Source organism: Lutra lutra, chromosome 17 (genome assembly GCF_902655055.1).
Source record: "Lutra lutra chromosome 17, mLutLut1.2, whole genome shotgun sequence".
Lineage (NCBI taxonomy): Eukaryota > Metazoa > Chordata > Mammalia > Carnivora > Mustelidae > Lutra > Lutra lutra.
Genome location: NC_062294.1, coordinates 53,495,530 through 53,510,329, shown reverse-complemented (window position 1 = coordinate 53,510,329; position 14,800 = coordinate 53,495,530). Strand labels below are relative to the sequence as shown.

Genomic DNA, 14,800 nt, shown 5'->3' with positions numbered 1-14,800 from the left:
ACTTTTGCCTTCCTAAGCCCCTCCCTCAAAAACAAGTTTAAAAATCTGTATTTTATGGCTGTGTTGGTGCAAAGATGAGTATTATCATCCAGACTGGATCCTATTCATGTTCCCCGCTCTGATTTTAAAGGAAATGGAAATATTTTGCCTGCAGGTGTCATGGGCCGGAGATACCATACCTCTGGTGCTGTCAGGGAGCCGAATTCTGGGCAGGGAGTCAGGAAGGAAGCACATAAACAAGGTGTCTCAGATGGAGATGAGTGTCCTAAGGAAACAGTGCAGGGAAGTGCAGTAGACAGTGACTGGGAGGGACATTTGTGTAGAGGACAGAAAGATGGAAAGGAATGTGTGATGAGGAGGAGAAAACATTGCAGAAAGCAAATGCAGGACTTATGGGTGCTCTAAAACAGGGATGGACCTTGGGGCACTGGGGCAGGACTGGTGGACACGATGGAGTCAGGGTGAGCAGGTAGGAAATGTATGCGGGGCTGGACTGTACTGGGCACCTGCGTTTCCTATAGGCAGAGCCTGAGATGGGGATTCCTGCTCTGACAGTACTGTAAGGGGAGAATTATAAGGGAGTGAGGGGGGCAGGGTGGGCTGTGAGAGCCCAGCAAATGTGGCCCCTGCTGGAGTCCCTTTCTGCCTGATCCCTGGGAGAGTTTGAATTACACCACAGACTTAATTCTGCCTTGGATCTCCCTGTCAGTTGGTCCTTGGCTGCAGGCTGCTCCCAGAAGTAGGGGGACATGGGGTGCCAGGGTGGCCCAGTCGGTTAAGCGTCTGCCTTTGGCTTAGGTCAGGATCCCAGGGTCCTGAGATGGAGTCCTGCATTGGGCTCCCTGCTCAGCCAGGAGCCTGCTTCTCTCTCTGCCCCTCTCCCCCACTAGTGCACACACACACTCTCTCTTTCTGAAATAAATAAATAAGATCTTAAAAAAAGAAGAAGAAGAAGTAGGGGGACATAACTGCTTGGGCCCATCAGCTCCTTTGGAGGAGGCGGACTCTTTAAACCCCGGGGGCAGCCAAGAGCCCAGGCCGGTGACACTCTCAGCAGCTGGGGATGGTCACAGCGTCCCAGCCAGGGGGATGTTGTGTGTATCAGCAGTGTCTACCACAGACCACAACTCCAGACTAGAGTTGGGAATTCTAATCCCCTCCTGACTGGTGATGCAGGATGCTCCTGTGGGATTTTAAGCAGGGCAATTGCATGACCTGGACTTCTTTCTGAAAGATCCCTCTGACTCTTACGTGGCAGAGTAAGAAAGGGGTAGGGGGACAGGGGAAGAGGCTAGGGCAGCCAGCAAGCCAGGCAATGCTGGGGACTTGGACCTGGGGGTTGACAGCAAGAATGGAGAAAAGACCCAGATTAGTGTTCGGTATGGGAAGCAGAGCAAACAGGGCTGCTGAGAATCTGCTTTCTTTCCCTTTCGTTCTCCCCACTGCCCAAACTCAGACACCTTTCCCTCTTCCAGAATTCCCTTTTGCCTCCTCCGTGCCTTTCACCCTTCCTGCAGAGGCTTGGAGCAGGCTTGGAGGCCGGCTGTGTGGTGAAGCTATGAATCTTCATGCCCAGACTGATCTTTCTCTGTTGTCTTTTTTCTCTGACTGCCACTCTAAAGTCAAGCTTCGATCCGCACCACCGCTCACAGCCAAGTTATGAACGTCCTTCTTACCTGCCTCCAGGACCTGGGCTTATGCTCCGGCAAAAATCTATTGGTATGTCACCTGGAAGGGTGGGTATATTGGATGCTAGAAGGGGAGGGGGAGGCTGGGAGGATGACAGTTTACAGGAGGAACGAAGGGACTTTGAAATGTTCTTTTCTACTTCCGTATATGACAACAGTTCCATCCAGCTGGGCAGAGAGCTCAGGCTTTGTTTTTGGGCAAATCTGGATCTGAATTCTGGCTCTTGTCCCTCCTAGCTGTGTGGCCTGTGGCAAGTAGATGCACCTCTCTGGGCCTTGGGTTCTGCATCTAGAAAATGAGCATGTTATTATTCCTGCCTGGATGCAGGAGTCGGAACCCCCACTACCTACTTTCTTCTCTCTTATACCTGACTTCGTTCATGCGTGGATGCATTCTGCAAATGTTTACTGGGTATCCACCCTACGTCCTAGACTGCTGGGGATATGTCAGTGAACAAAACAGAGGAAAGGGTCCTGCCCTCATGGAGCTTGCCTTCCAGCAGGGGAAGACAGACAATAGATTATAATGATAAGAAACAAGACAATTATATAGTATGTTGGCAGTGGTAAGTTCTAGTGGGGTGGGAAGTAGATTAAGGAAGATGAGTCCTGGGAGGCAGATATGAGCCAAAACGTGGAAATGAAGGGGGAGAGCGATGTGGATATATGGCGGTAAGGTATTACAAGGAGTGAGAACAGCCAAGACACAGGTCCTGAGGTAGGACTGATCCACTGTTTGTTCAGAAGGGGGAGACTATGGGGTGGGAGGAGATCAGGAGCACAACTGGGGGCCTGCTAAGTTTCAGATGCCAGTGAGACATCCAATTAAATGGATATGGCATTTGGATATAGGAGCCTGGAGCTCAGGGGAGAGGACTGAGTCCCAGGACAGATGTGGGCATCTTCAGCAGAGACCTAGTGAATGAAGCAGCATGTCGCTTGAGATTGCCAAAGGAGAGACAGTAGTCAGAGGAGAGAAGAGGGTCAAAGACTGAGCCCTAACAGTGATAAGTAGGCAGAAGACTTCGTTCTTCCCATCCACTCCAAGTCCTTTTGTGACTGGGTCTAGCTTTTCTTCCACTTCCAGCGTCCAGAGTCTACCAGTGAGTCTTGCATCTGTGAGGTCTACCTGTATCTCCTTTATCTCACCTCAACTACCTGTAAAGCCACCCAGCATTGCTTACCCATAAATTGGATCTCTCTCGTAAACGTTAGCCTCATCCTAACTAGCTCCGTCTGTGAAAGCACAGGCTTTATGTGCTAATTACATTTTATTTCCGCGTATGCATGAAGAGAAATCTGTGACTATGCACCTAAACATGGCATCTGTCCCGGGCTCCAGCCATTTTTGCTTCCCCCGAAGCCACCACTAGCATAGGCTGTGTCTTTGCGGGAATTAGAAAACGGCGCCCCCTTCTGGCTTGAGGAGGAAGTGCAGCTGAATATCGCCCCGCCTCCCCTTGCTCCCCCTGCCGGTTGCTTTGTGCAACGCACAGCCTGTGACATCAAGCCGATTTACCACAGCTGGGGAACTCTGGACTAGTTCGTGTGAGGTTCTTAGTAGATACTCAGTGGCGTCATATTATTGTTGTTGTTGCATTAATATTGTACTACTATGGTATAGGGGAGGAGGGAGACCCCCTCCCCCCACTCCTGGATCCACTGTATCTTCCCCAGGGGCTGCAGAAGATGATAGACCGTACCTAGCACCCCCAGCCATGAAGTTCAGCCGCAGCCTGTCTGTGCCTGGCTCGGAGGACATCCCCCCACCGCCCACCACGTCCCCACCCGAGCCCCCCTACAGCACACCTCCAGCCCCCTCCTCCTCCGGCCGCCTCACTCCATCCCCCAGGGGAGGGCCCTTCAACCCCAGTTCGGGTGGCCCCCTCCCGTCCTCTTCCCCCGCATCCTTTGATGGACCCACCCCTCCCGACACGCGTATAGGGAGCCGTGAGAAAAGCCTGTACCACAGCGGACCCCTGCCCCCCGCCCACCACCACCCGCCCCACCACCACCACCATCACGCCCCGCCCCCCCAGCCTCACCACCACCACGCCCACCCCCCTCATCCTCCCGAGATGGAGACGGGCGGCTCCCCCGACGACCCCCCACCCCGACTGGCTCTGGGGCCCCAGCCCAGCCTGCGCGGCTGGAGGGGCGGCGGGCCCAGCCCCACCCCGGGGGCTCCGTCCCCGTCGCACCACGGCAGCGGGGGCGGAGGCATCAGCTCCTCCCAGGCCCCGGCCCTGCGCTACTTCCAGCTGCCCCCCCGGGCGGCCAGCGCGGCCATGTACGTGCCAGCCCGCTCCGGCCGCGGGCGCAAGGGGCCCCTGGTCAAGCAGACCAAAGTCGAAGGCGAGCCTCAGAAGGGAGGCGGCCTCCCTGCCGCCGCCTCGCCCACGTCTCCGGCGTCCCCGCAGCCGCCGCCCGCCGCGGCCGCCCCCTCGGAGAAGAACTCCATCCCCATCCCCACCATCATCATCAAGGCTCCGTCCACCAGTAGCAGCGGCCGCAGCAGCCAGGGCAGCAGCACCGAGGCCGAGCCCCCAACCCAGCCCGAGGCTGCGGGGGGCGGCGGCGGCGGCGGCAGCGGCAGCGCGGGAGGCTCCTCGGCGCCGAGCCCCGCCCCGGCCATGTCGCCGGTGCCGCCGTCCCCCTCGCCCGTGCCCACCCCCACCTCGCCCAGCGGCCCGGCCACCCTGGATTTCACCAGCCAGTTCGGGGCGGCCCTGGTGGGGGCGGCCCGGAGGGAAGGGGGCTGGCAGAACGAAGCCCGCCGGCGGTCCACGCTCTTCCTCTCCACCGACGCGGGGGACGAGGATGGCGGCGACAGCGGGCTGGGCCCAGGGGCGCCCCCGGGTCCCCGGCTGCGCCACTCGAAGTCCATCGATGAAGGCATGTTCTCCGCCGAGCCCTATCTGCGGCTGGAGTCTGCGGGCGCGGGGAGCGGCGGTGGCTACGGGGCTTACGCGGCCGGCAGCCGCGCCTACGCGGGCAGTGGGGGCAGCAGCGCCTTCACCAGCTTCCTGCCGCCCCGGCCCCTGGTCCACCCGCTGACCGGCAAGGCCCTGGACCCCGCCTCCCCTCTCGGACTGGCCCTGGCTGCCCGAGAGCGGGCGCTGAAGGAGTCCTCGGAGGGTGGTGGGCCCCCCCAGCCCCCTCCAAGGCCCCCATCGCCCCGCTATGAGGCCCCGCCGCCCACCCCACACCACCACTCGCCCCACGCCCACCATGAGCCGGTGCTGCGTCTCTGGGGGGCCTCACCACCGGACCCCGCCCGCCGGGAGCTGGGGTACCGTGCAGGGCTGGGCAGTCAGGAGAAGTCCCTTCCGGCCAGCCCTCCAGCTGCCCGACGCTCCTTGCTGCACCGCTTGCCCCCCACAGCTCCCGGGGTCGGGCCCCTCCTCCTGCAGCTGGGGCCAGAGCCCCCGCCCCCGCACCCCGCGGTGAGCAAGGCGTGGAGGTCGGGAGCCCCTGAGGAGCCGGAGCGGCTGCCCCTGCACGTGCGGTTCCTTGAGAACTGCCAGCCCAGAGCCAGCGGGGCGGGGGGAAGGGGACCCCCCTCGGAAGACGGGCCGGGGGTTCCACCGCCCAGCCCGCGCCGGTCCGTACCGCCCTCGCCGACCTCCCCGCGGGGCACTGAAGAGAACGGGCTTCCCCTGCTGGTCTTGCCGCCCCCTGCTCCCTCGGTGGATGTGGAAGATGGCGAATTCCTCTTTGTGGAACCGCTGCCTCCGCCTCTGGAGTTCTCCAACAGCTTCGAGAAGCCAGAGTCGCCCCTCACACCCGGGCCCCCCCATCCGCTGCCGGACCCACCCGCCCCAACCACCCCATTGCCCCCAGTGCCACCACCTGCTGTCGCCGCTGCACCTCCCACCCTGGACTCCACGGCATCCAGCCTGACTTCCTATGACAGTGAGGTGGCCACACTGACCCAGGGGGCCCCCGTGGCTCCCGGGGACCCCCCTCCGCCAGGCCCACCGGCCCCAGCTGCCCCTGCTCCCCCAGCGCCACAGCCTGGCCCAGACCCACCACCAGGCACAGATTCTGGAATCGAGGAGGTAGACAGTCGGAGCAGCAGCGACCACCCGTTGGAGACCATCAGCAGCGCGTCCACACTGAGCAGCCTTTCTGCGGAAGGCGGTGGCCCCGCTGGAGGCGGTGGTGGAGGCGGTGGGGCCAGTGTGGCCAGTGGGCCAGAGCTTCTGGACACATACGTGGCCTACCTGGACGGCCAGGCCTTCGGGGGGAGTGGGACTCCTGGCCCACCATATCCCCCGCAGCTCATGACTCCTTCTAAGCTCCGGGGCCGGGCTCTGGGGACCAGTGGAGGCCTGAGGCCTGGCCCCAGTGGGGGACTCCGGGACCCTGTCACTCCCACCAGCCCCACTGTCTCTGTGACGGGGGCTGGAACAGATGGGCTGCTGGCCCTGAGCGGTTGCACGGGACCCTCAACGGCGGGTATGGCTGGGGGTCCAGTAGCGATAGAGCCGGAAGGCCCACCAGTGCCCTTGCCATCAGCCTCCTCTTTGCCTCGGAAGCTGCTACCCTGGGAGGAGGGCCCGGGCCCACCGCCACCACCCCTGCCCGGGCCCCTGGCCCAGCCTCAGGCCTCAGCCTTGGCCACAGTAAAAGCCAGCATCATCAGTGAACTCAGCTCCAAGCTTCAACAATTTGGGGGCTCCTCGGCAGCTGGTGGCGCCCTGCCCTGGGCCCGGGGAGGCAGCGGGGGAAGCGGGGACAGTCACCACGGGGGATCCAGCTACGTCCCTGAGAGGACCTCTTCCCTGCAGCGGCAGAGGTGAGCCGGGGTGGGTGGGTGGTGACGGAGGCCACAGGGGCCAATGCTGTGGGTACCAGAGTCCACCCACCCCATAGTTGCATCCTTGGAGGGTCCCAGGTGGTAAAAAGAAAACAGAAACGGGGCTGGCTTGCAGGAGTCGGTCCTCAGAAGCATGCTTTCCCAAATGCTTTAGCTCAGTAGCTTTTGTGGTCTCTTCCCATCACCATGACAACTTACATCCCATGATGAACAAAAAAGTTATCAACAAAGGAGATTGGAGCACAACTTGCCGATGTCTGTTTCCTTGGTGGGTTGTCATCTCTGACAGTCCCTGAAATCAAGTCCTTGAACCCGGTGTGGCTCAAGATTAAGAGGCTCTAGGGCGTAGTGGTTTGGTGTGTGGGCCTGGAGCCCAGCCTCTTGGGCTTTGGTCTCAGCCCAGGACTTCTAACTGGGAGACCTCAGGCAAAGGAACCCACCTCTCTGTAGAAGGTGGACAGCATTGGACCCACCGAAAGGGATTTCGAGAGGATTAAATGTGGGCTTCTGTTGTAACAGGAGTTGGGGGAGGGGAGGGGCCTCTTACCAAGGCCCAGCAAGTGTAGAAGGAAAAATACAGGATAGTGAAGAAGTTTCCTAAAGCAGCTAGCTTAGCCAGGATTGCCACAAAGTTCGAGCTCATTCAAGACCTTCTAGTCTTAGGGCAAGCAGAGTCACATTTCTGATTCAGGCACACGGAGAGAGTGAGGAGAGGTCTCTTAATCCCCTTGCCCTTGGCCTTCTGCAGAGCTCACTCTAACTCTGAGGGTCTGATGTCCTTATGGTGATGTCTGAATGTGGTTTTCTCAAGCCTTTGAGATCTTAGGGCAACCGGCTGATTATTTCTAAGTATTCTGGGTGGAGGAGAGGATGCTTAATGTAGGCGAGATGCACCGCTATTGCTTTAGCACCTACTGTGCACTGGGTGCCCTGCCGAGTGACAGGGACACCATACAGGACAGGACAGGCAAGGCCCTGCCCTCACAGAGCTCATAGTCTAATGAGGCAGGGATGGGGATGGTCAGAAAATGCCTCGCCATAAACCAGCAAGATGAGCAGAAGCTGAAGGAAGGGAGGGAGCAGATCCCATGGCTACATGGAGGAAGTGAGCTAAGCCAAGGTAACAGCCCGCTCAAAGGTCCTGAGGCAGGACTGTTCTGAAGGAGCTAAAGGGATGAGGGGAACCTTTTTCTCCCCTTGTTTCTTCTCTCTTTCATCTCCCTCTCCTCATCTCTCTCCCTCTCTCTCTCTCTCTCTCTCTCTCTCTGTCCCCTATCCCCTTCCATCTCTCTGCCCTGAACGCTCACCCTCTTTTTGTTCCTCTCTCACCGTCTCCCTGTCTTCCACTCTGCTGTGACTGGCCATAACCCGATAGGCAGTATAGAGTAGTGGTTAAGAGCTCAGACTTTGGTGCCATATAACTGGGCTCTGCCACTTCCTGGCTGTGTGTCCTTAGGCAAGTTACTTAACCTCTCTGTGCTGCTGATAATAATAGTAACCTGCATCAGGGCTGTCATGGGGTATACACTGAGATGCGATATGTAAAGCACTTAGAACAATGCCTGGCACACGTGAGCATCAGTAAGTGGTGGCGATTATTATTATTATCACTTAATGTCTCTTTTTCTTTCATCTCTCTTGACTGTCACCCTCTCCCTGTCCTCTCGTTCTTCTCTCCCTTCATTTCTGTCCTGACATCTGTCTCACCCCCTCGCTCCTTCTATCTCTTCCCATCTCTCTCCTCCACTTCTCTACCCCCGCTCCTGTGTCTCTTCTCTCCCTACGTCTCAACCTCTGCCTCTTTCTCACCCCCGCCATTGCCCCCCAAACCCCCTTCCTCCCCCCTTGCCCCTTTGTCACCTTCCAGACTCTCTGAAGACTCCCAGTCCTCGCTCCTCTCCAAACCTGTCAGCAGCCTGTTTCAGAACTGGCCCAAACCACCTCTGCCGCCACTCCCCACAGGAAGCGGGGTCCCCCCTTCAGCTGCTGCAGCGTCGGGGGCCACCTCACCCTCAGCCTCCTCCTCCACGTCCACCCGCCACCTCCAGGGCGTGGAGTTCGAGATGCGGCCTCCTCTGCTCCGCCGGGCCCCCAGCCCCTCACTGCTGCCCGCCTCGGAGCACAAGGTCAGCCCTGCGCCCAGGCCCTCGTCCCTGCCCATCCTGCCTTCCGGACCCCTGTATCCGGGCCTCTTTGACATCCGCAGCTCCCCAACTGGAGGGGCAGGAGGTTCAGCTGATCCTTTCGCCCCTGTCTTTGTGCCACCACACCCCGGGATGTCTGGGGGGCTTGGCGGGGCCTTGTCAGGGGCCTCCCGCTCCCTCTCACCAACCCGCCTGCTTTCGCTGCCCCCGGACAAGCCCTTCGGCGCCAAACCTCTGGGGTTCTGGACCAAGTTCGATGTGGCTGATTGGCTCGAGTGGCTGGGGTTGGCTGAGCACCGGGCGCAGTTCCTGGACCACGAGATCGATGGCTCCCATCTGCCTGCCTTGACCAAGGAGGATTACGTCGATCTGGGTGTGACCAGGGTGGGCCACCGCATGAACATCGACCGGGCTCTCAAATTTTTCCTGGAGAGGTGATGGCTGGCCTGGACGGACCAGCCCGTCCACAGAACCCCTGGGCCTACTGGCCTCTTGACCTCTGACCCCTGACCTGTCATTCTCTCCCCCTGGGCCAGGGACTCTGCTAGAACTGCGCCCTGCCCTCCTCTCCCAAGGCCGGAGGTCACCAGGTGGCCTGATCCCAGCCAGACATTTGCACCTCACAGGAGGGGGCAGCCGACACAAGACTGTGTGTGCAGCAGGGAGCAAAGGGGGGGTGATGGAGGAAATCACAGAGGGGGATGGAGGAGGAGGGAAGGGTCGGTTCTGGGGAGGGGGGAACAGACAGAGCCATAGAGGGTCAGCCCTGAGCCTGATTGGATGCGGGTTGTCCCCGGCCACAGGGGAAGGGGGTGCCCTCAGATTCCACCACCTGCCGCCCCTCTAACAACCCTTCCCCCCCTCTCCAGGCCCCCGGGCTCTCCCCACCTTCCCCTCTCCCCAGCACATACAGCAGCCGCCGCTTCCCCCCGCCACACACACACACCGCCCCGGCCTCTTGCACGCTCCTTTGCACGCCTGCTTGCCTCTCCTCTCCCTGGGCTACAATTTTGCACAAATTTGCCCTCTCGCTGTCTTGCACACTCCGCCTTCGCTTCTGGCTCGTGAGGCCCTCTCAGCGCTCAAACACCCCGTTTCCCTAGCACACATTGCATTTCTTCTTCCACGCTCCATACCCTTCCTGTCTCAAAGTCTTGCCTGCGTACTCTTCCCTTGGTACCTTCCTTTACACACCTCACTCCTGAAAATCTCTAAACCCTTGCTGCAGACACACTTGGGACACCCTTTTCCCTACCCACTCACAAACTCTGTGCACACGTATTTATTCTGTGGAGCACACCTGCCTTGACTCAGTCCTTGTGCACTTACTGTCTCATGCACGGCTCCTGACACGCTTGTGCCCCTCGTCTTTAAGCATTTCCCCTTCTCGTTCTCAAAGCCCCACGTTCTGACTCTCCATGCCTCTCCCTCTCACGGTGACACTCCCATGCCCTTCCCTGCCCCTCCCCTCCTCACACCATCACATCTCCCACATCTTGCACACCTGCCTCCCAGGAACTGCTTCTCTCTCATTCCCTTCCTCTTTGCCAGGTTCCCACTCCTGTGCACACTTCTTTTCCAGATCTGGATCCTGCTTCATTCTCAGCTCTTTTGTGAGCTTTCTCGCACACTCAACTCTTGCGCACTTGTCCTCCCCAGCTCTTCCGCCGCTGTCTTGAAGCCACGTTCCTTCTCTAATGCTTCTGCACACCGTGGCTTTGCTGCACACTCATTCTTGAATCTCTCCTTGTTCCTGTTGGCTCCCGCACTGTTTCAGTCTCCCTGGGGGGAACTCAACCATCTCTCTCCTTTTGCACACTTGTCTCCTTCCGCACACTCTTGGGCTGTACTGTCGTTTCTTTTCCTAGCATCCTTGTTTTGTGCCTGTGGAGGAACACCTCTTCCGGACATTCTTACCCTGCCTGTTTTCTCACCTCTTGGATACTCCTTTCTCCTGGCAAGAGAAGACCCTATGCACACTCCCCTCTTGCTCACCGTGCCTCCAAGCTTCCTCTTCTCCCTGCTCCAGTCTGTGACCTCTTGCACATCCCCCGTCCTCTCACTCTTCCTAGACCATCTCTCCATCCATTTTGCACGAAGATCCTTCCCCCTCCAAACCTTTCCTTTTCTCCAAGGAACTCCTCCTCCCTCCAGCATGGCTGTTCCCTTCCTGCACGCTTCCCCACTTCCTTTATTCCTGGGGCTTGGGAATTTTAAGCCACCCCTTCCCCCTGGGAAGCCCCCTCTACTACTGTGGGTAAAGGGGGGAGGGCATCGCCCTCAGGTCCCCCCCATGTTCAGCTGCCAAAGAAGGGAGCTCCCCCTCCTTTCCCCAAGCCCATTCCCTCTCTGCTGCCCCCTACCCCCGAGGGGGGGGCGCTCCGTCCATGGGGGGGGAGGGTGCTTGCAGCCCTCTCCCCTCACCACGTCAGGGATCTGCGGGGAACCTTGTGGGAGGGTCGTGGGAGGGGGGAGGGGTAGCAAGGAGGGGGCAGAGGTCATGCTGGGCCCCTACCCGCCCCCTCCCCCTTGTCGGTTGCCCCCCGCCCGCAGGGGGCCTGCGCGGCACCCGTCTATCAAGGGCTTGTTCATTTTGGATGGGTGCCGCGGGGTTGGGGAGGGTGTAGGGGGTGGGGGGGGAGGAGGTCGGGGGGGGGGGAGGGGGAAGGGACTGGATGGGGGCAGCGCGGGGCGGAGAGGATAAAGCAAAAAGAGGAACAATAACAAAAGAAAATACAAAAAAAAAAAAAAACAACCTAGAACACACACAAAAAAAAATCCAGAAAAAAAAAAAAACCTGAAATAAAAGCCCGAGAATTGTCTTCCAAGGGGGGGTGGGAGAAAAGAGGAGGGGGGCGGATGAGGACGTCTGGTTCTCGCTGAGACGGATGGGCATGGATTGAAAGCCCCGGCGCCCGGGTCTTCCCTCTCGCGAGCCTCAATTCATCATTCAAGGGATTGGGACCCAGGCGTCCATTTGCAGGGACTGGGGGAAGATGAGGGAGGCGGGATTATATTATGGGGGTTCATCCCTACCCCCCATCACCTCCCTCCCCCTGACTCCCCACCAAGATTTTGCAGAGAGAAATGGCTTTTGTACCAGGTCATTCTTTATAATTAAACTCACAGTATCCACCCCCTCGAGCCGGCCCCGCCTCCTTCCTGGGGAGGCAACGCCCCCTTCCCTCGGGGGTTCCGGGTGGGTCGCCCGAGCCCGCGGGGCGGTGTGCATGCGCAGCCGGGGCCCGCCCTCTAAATGTTAGTCTTCCTCGGTCGGCTCCGCCCCTAGAGCCTCGAGCATGCGCCACCGGACAAGGGAGCGGCGCAGGTGCAGGCGGTAATCTGCCAGCAGCAGCTCGTCGTGGCGCACCAGCGGGTGTGCGTTCCCGCGGAGGCGGATGCCGGAGCGCAGCAGACGCGAGCGAGTCTGGAAGTCAGTGACCGTGATGAGCCACCTGCGAGGGGGCGGGGCCAAGGGGACAGGGACGGGGCGGAGACCGAAAGGAATCGCTGGTGGTCCCAGCCCCTCCTTTGATTGTCGGAGGGTCCCTGCCTGGTCCCTCCCCGTTCGTTTACCCACTGCGGTTGCTCAGCTCGTCGCGCTGTCCCTAAACCCCTCAGCAGCCCTGCCGTCTCGCCGAAGTCAACCCGTACTTCGACCCTTACGCGGGTCATTCTAGGTCCCGTCTTCTCTCAGCCTGGTCCTGTCCCCCAATTGTGGTCTGTCGAGACTCCATCTCTTCAAACCGCCGTTCCAGGGCCGGGCCCCCTTCAGTGTGTCTCTCAGGCCTGTCCCCAGATTTAGGTTTCTCCTGGCCTCGCCCCCAGCTAGACACTCCAGGCCTCTGACCCTCTAGATCTCTCCCGGTCTCCACTCCCTCAATGTGATGGGTCCAGGCTCCGACCCCACACCTCGGTGTTACCTGTCCGGGTCACTCAACGTCCATTTCCTCACTCCAGGTCCCGCCTTCTCTCAGATCTCACCTGGCCCTCCCCCTTCACCGCTCTCACTCTCGGCTCTAGCCCCTTCCCGCTTCACTTCACTCTCAGCCCCACCGTCCCGTCCTTGCACCCATCAGGCCCTTCTCCAGACCACACAGTCTTCCCTTCCCGGCCCCGCCCACTCAGCGCCTTGGCCCCTCCCCACCGCCCTCAGTAGGCCACACCTCTCACTCCCACTCCTGCCACGCCTCTCTCGTTCCTTCGCGACCGCAGGCTCACCTGTCCCGGCGCCCCGCAGTTCCACAGATGACATTCATATTTTCAAAGCGGATGCTGCTCACGCGCCCGCTCTCCATGGCGCCGGGTAACTCGGCCTCCAGAGCCTCCAGCACCTCTAGGTGGGTAAGGTCCTCCTCTGGCTGGAGGAGTCAAGAGAACGTCAGCACGAGACAGTCAGGTTCAGTCCAGGTTCCTAAGCCCCTACCTTAGACCCACTTGCAGGACCTGCCAGAATCTCAGGTGGCACTTGCGAGGCAAGACTCACACTCCATCTCAGGAGCCCGTCGCTGTAGTCAAAGAGGGGAGCACAGGTATCTCTGAGGTAGAAAAGCATCTACCTGTCCTTCTAGGTCATTCTCCAAAAAGCAATTCTCAAGGAGCCGATTTGCCAATGAACAGGTGGCTTAAATGATTTACCAATTTGGCCAACTTTACCAAAAACTTTTCCAGCAACCTGGGCTGGATGGCAGGCTATTAGCAACTCTCAAAGATCCTGCAAGGATTAAGGTTGTACACTTTTCCTTTTATGTTCCTATTAGCATTTTAAGGAATATTCCATTGTAAAATAATAATAATAATAATAATAGGGATCATAGGGGTTGTGACTTCTCGCCATTACACTGACCACTAACCACATTTTCAGCATGAGATTACCATGTTGAAGGTGATATACTATGGTCATAGCATATAAAATTGCTGATGAACTAGGATGAAATCATGAAACTGGTCATCTCCAGGAAAGCAAGCTGTGGGTGTATGTGTGGGGGAGGCGGGTTCTTTTGTTCAGAGCCACAGGAAGACAAGGACAACAATCTCTGTTGGGCTAAAGTCACACAGATGGGCTGAGGGAGTGCGTCTGGGTCCTGTGCCTGGTGCATGGAAGCATCCCATTAAGGTTTTAATTTACCAGTAAGAACCTAGTAGATACCTCCTCTGACTGATAGTAGGGATTACCAACAGATTTGGACACTGAATCTCCAAAAACAGGGGCTTTATCTTGAGTCTTTGCTACATTTGAAAACTTTACAGAATTTCACGGTAGACAGATTGAAAGGACTCCCTGTGTCCTCAGTCTCCCGGCTCTCCGTCTTTTGATCTCTGCCCTTCTCTGCCCCTTTTCCTCCCCCTCTCTTTGCCTCTCTGGGATCAGCAGTGATAAATATGATGATTGATCCCTTGACAAATTCATAATCAATTTTTAGCAGCCTAAAACCTGGTGCCAAGCCCACAGCTGGTAAGCCGCCAAGTCTAGATTTAAGTCTTGTCCACCTCATTTCTGAGCCAGTTCTCTTTCTATCCTCCCAGTGAAACTGAGAAGAAACTCAGGGCCTGGGGTCCCAGGGGCAGGGGCAGGGGCGAGGCCACTCACTGAGGTCTCCATGCACAGACAGAGAGGCTGGGCAGCGGGGGGTGTGGGGAACTTCCGGATGCACGGGAGCTCTCGGTCCAGCGCCTCGTATTCTGCAATGACCTGGCGCAGGTACTGCCTTCTGGGGAGAGAGGGAGCAGGCAGGGACCTCCGAGGTCAGGGGTTGCTGACATTGCACTCGGAGGAGCTGAGATCAGAAGCATTGGGGCCAGGGACCACTCACGAGGATTTGACAGGTCTGCCCAGGCTCCGGGTTGGCGTCTCCTCTGGGGTCTCTAGGTCCACAAGGAGGGCTCCTGGGGATGAAGAACTCAATGTCAGCAGTCCTGAGCACTCCTCAGACGTTTTTTGGCCTAAATGGGCATCACGAAGGGTTGTCTATGCCACCCCGAATAGTTATTATGCCACCTACTAAGCTCTTGCCTCTCAGCTCCAAGCAACTCCCTTCTGCACCCACTCTGATCCCAGGGCAGGGACTCTACCACCCCCCCCCCCACTCCCCCGCCACCCGGTTTCTGCCCCAGCAACAGCTGGGTTCCTGCTAGGCTTTGCCTGT

The 14,800-nt window shown here is 58.7% G+C and overlaps 2 protein-coding genes across 9 annotated transcripts in view; one reads left to right on the top strand and one right to left on the bottom strand.

The window, feature by feature from the left end:
- Window positions 1-11,798, top strand: part of SHANK1 (SH3 and multiple ankyrin repeat domains 1) — a 55,911-nt gene extending 44,113 nt beyond the window's left edge. For all 5 annotated transcript variants that reach the window (XM_047711485.1, XM_047711487.1, XM_047711486.1 and 2 more), the window contains 3 exons: window positions 1,623-1,719; window positions 3,366-6,489; window positions 8,378-11,798. In XM_047711485.1, the coding sequence (XP_047567441.1) occupies window positions 1,623-1,719; window positions 3,366-6,489; window positions 8,378-9,092 (3,936 nt within the window). In that variant the 3' untranslated portion in view covers window positions 9,093-11,798. The remainder of the gene's footprint in view (window positions 1-1,622; window positions 1,720-3,365; window positions 6,490-8,377) is intronic.
- The window catches only part of C17H19orf81 (chromosome 17 C19orf81 homolog), a 16,773-nt gene continuing 13,714 nt past the window's right edge, over window positions 11,742-14,800 (bottom strand). For all 4 annotated transcript variants that reach the window (XM_047711496.1, XM_047711495.1, XM_047711494.1 and 1 more), the window contains 4 exons: window positions 14,468-14,540; window positions 14,245-14,365; window positions 12,876-13,015; window positions 11,742-12,109 (listed from right to left, as the gene is read on the bottom strand). In XM_047711496.1, the coding sequence (XP_047567452.1) occupies window positions 11,914-12,109; window positions 12,876-13,015; window positions 14,245-14,365; window positions 14,468-14,540 (530 nt within the window). In that variant the 3' untranslated portion in view covers window positions 11,742-11,913. The remainder of the gene's footprint in view (window positions 12,110-12,875; window positions 13,016-14,244; window positions 14,366-14,467; window positions 14,541-14,800) is intronic.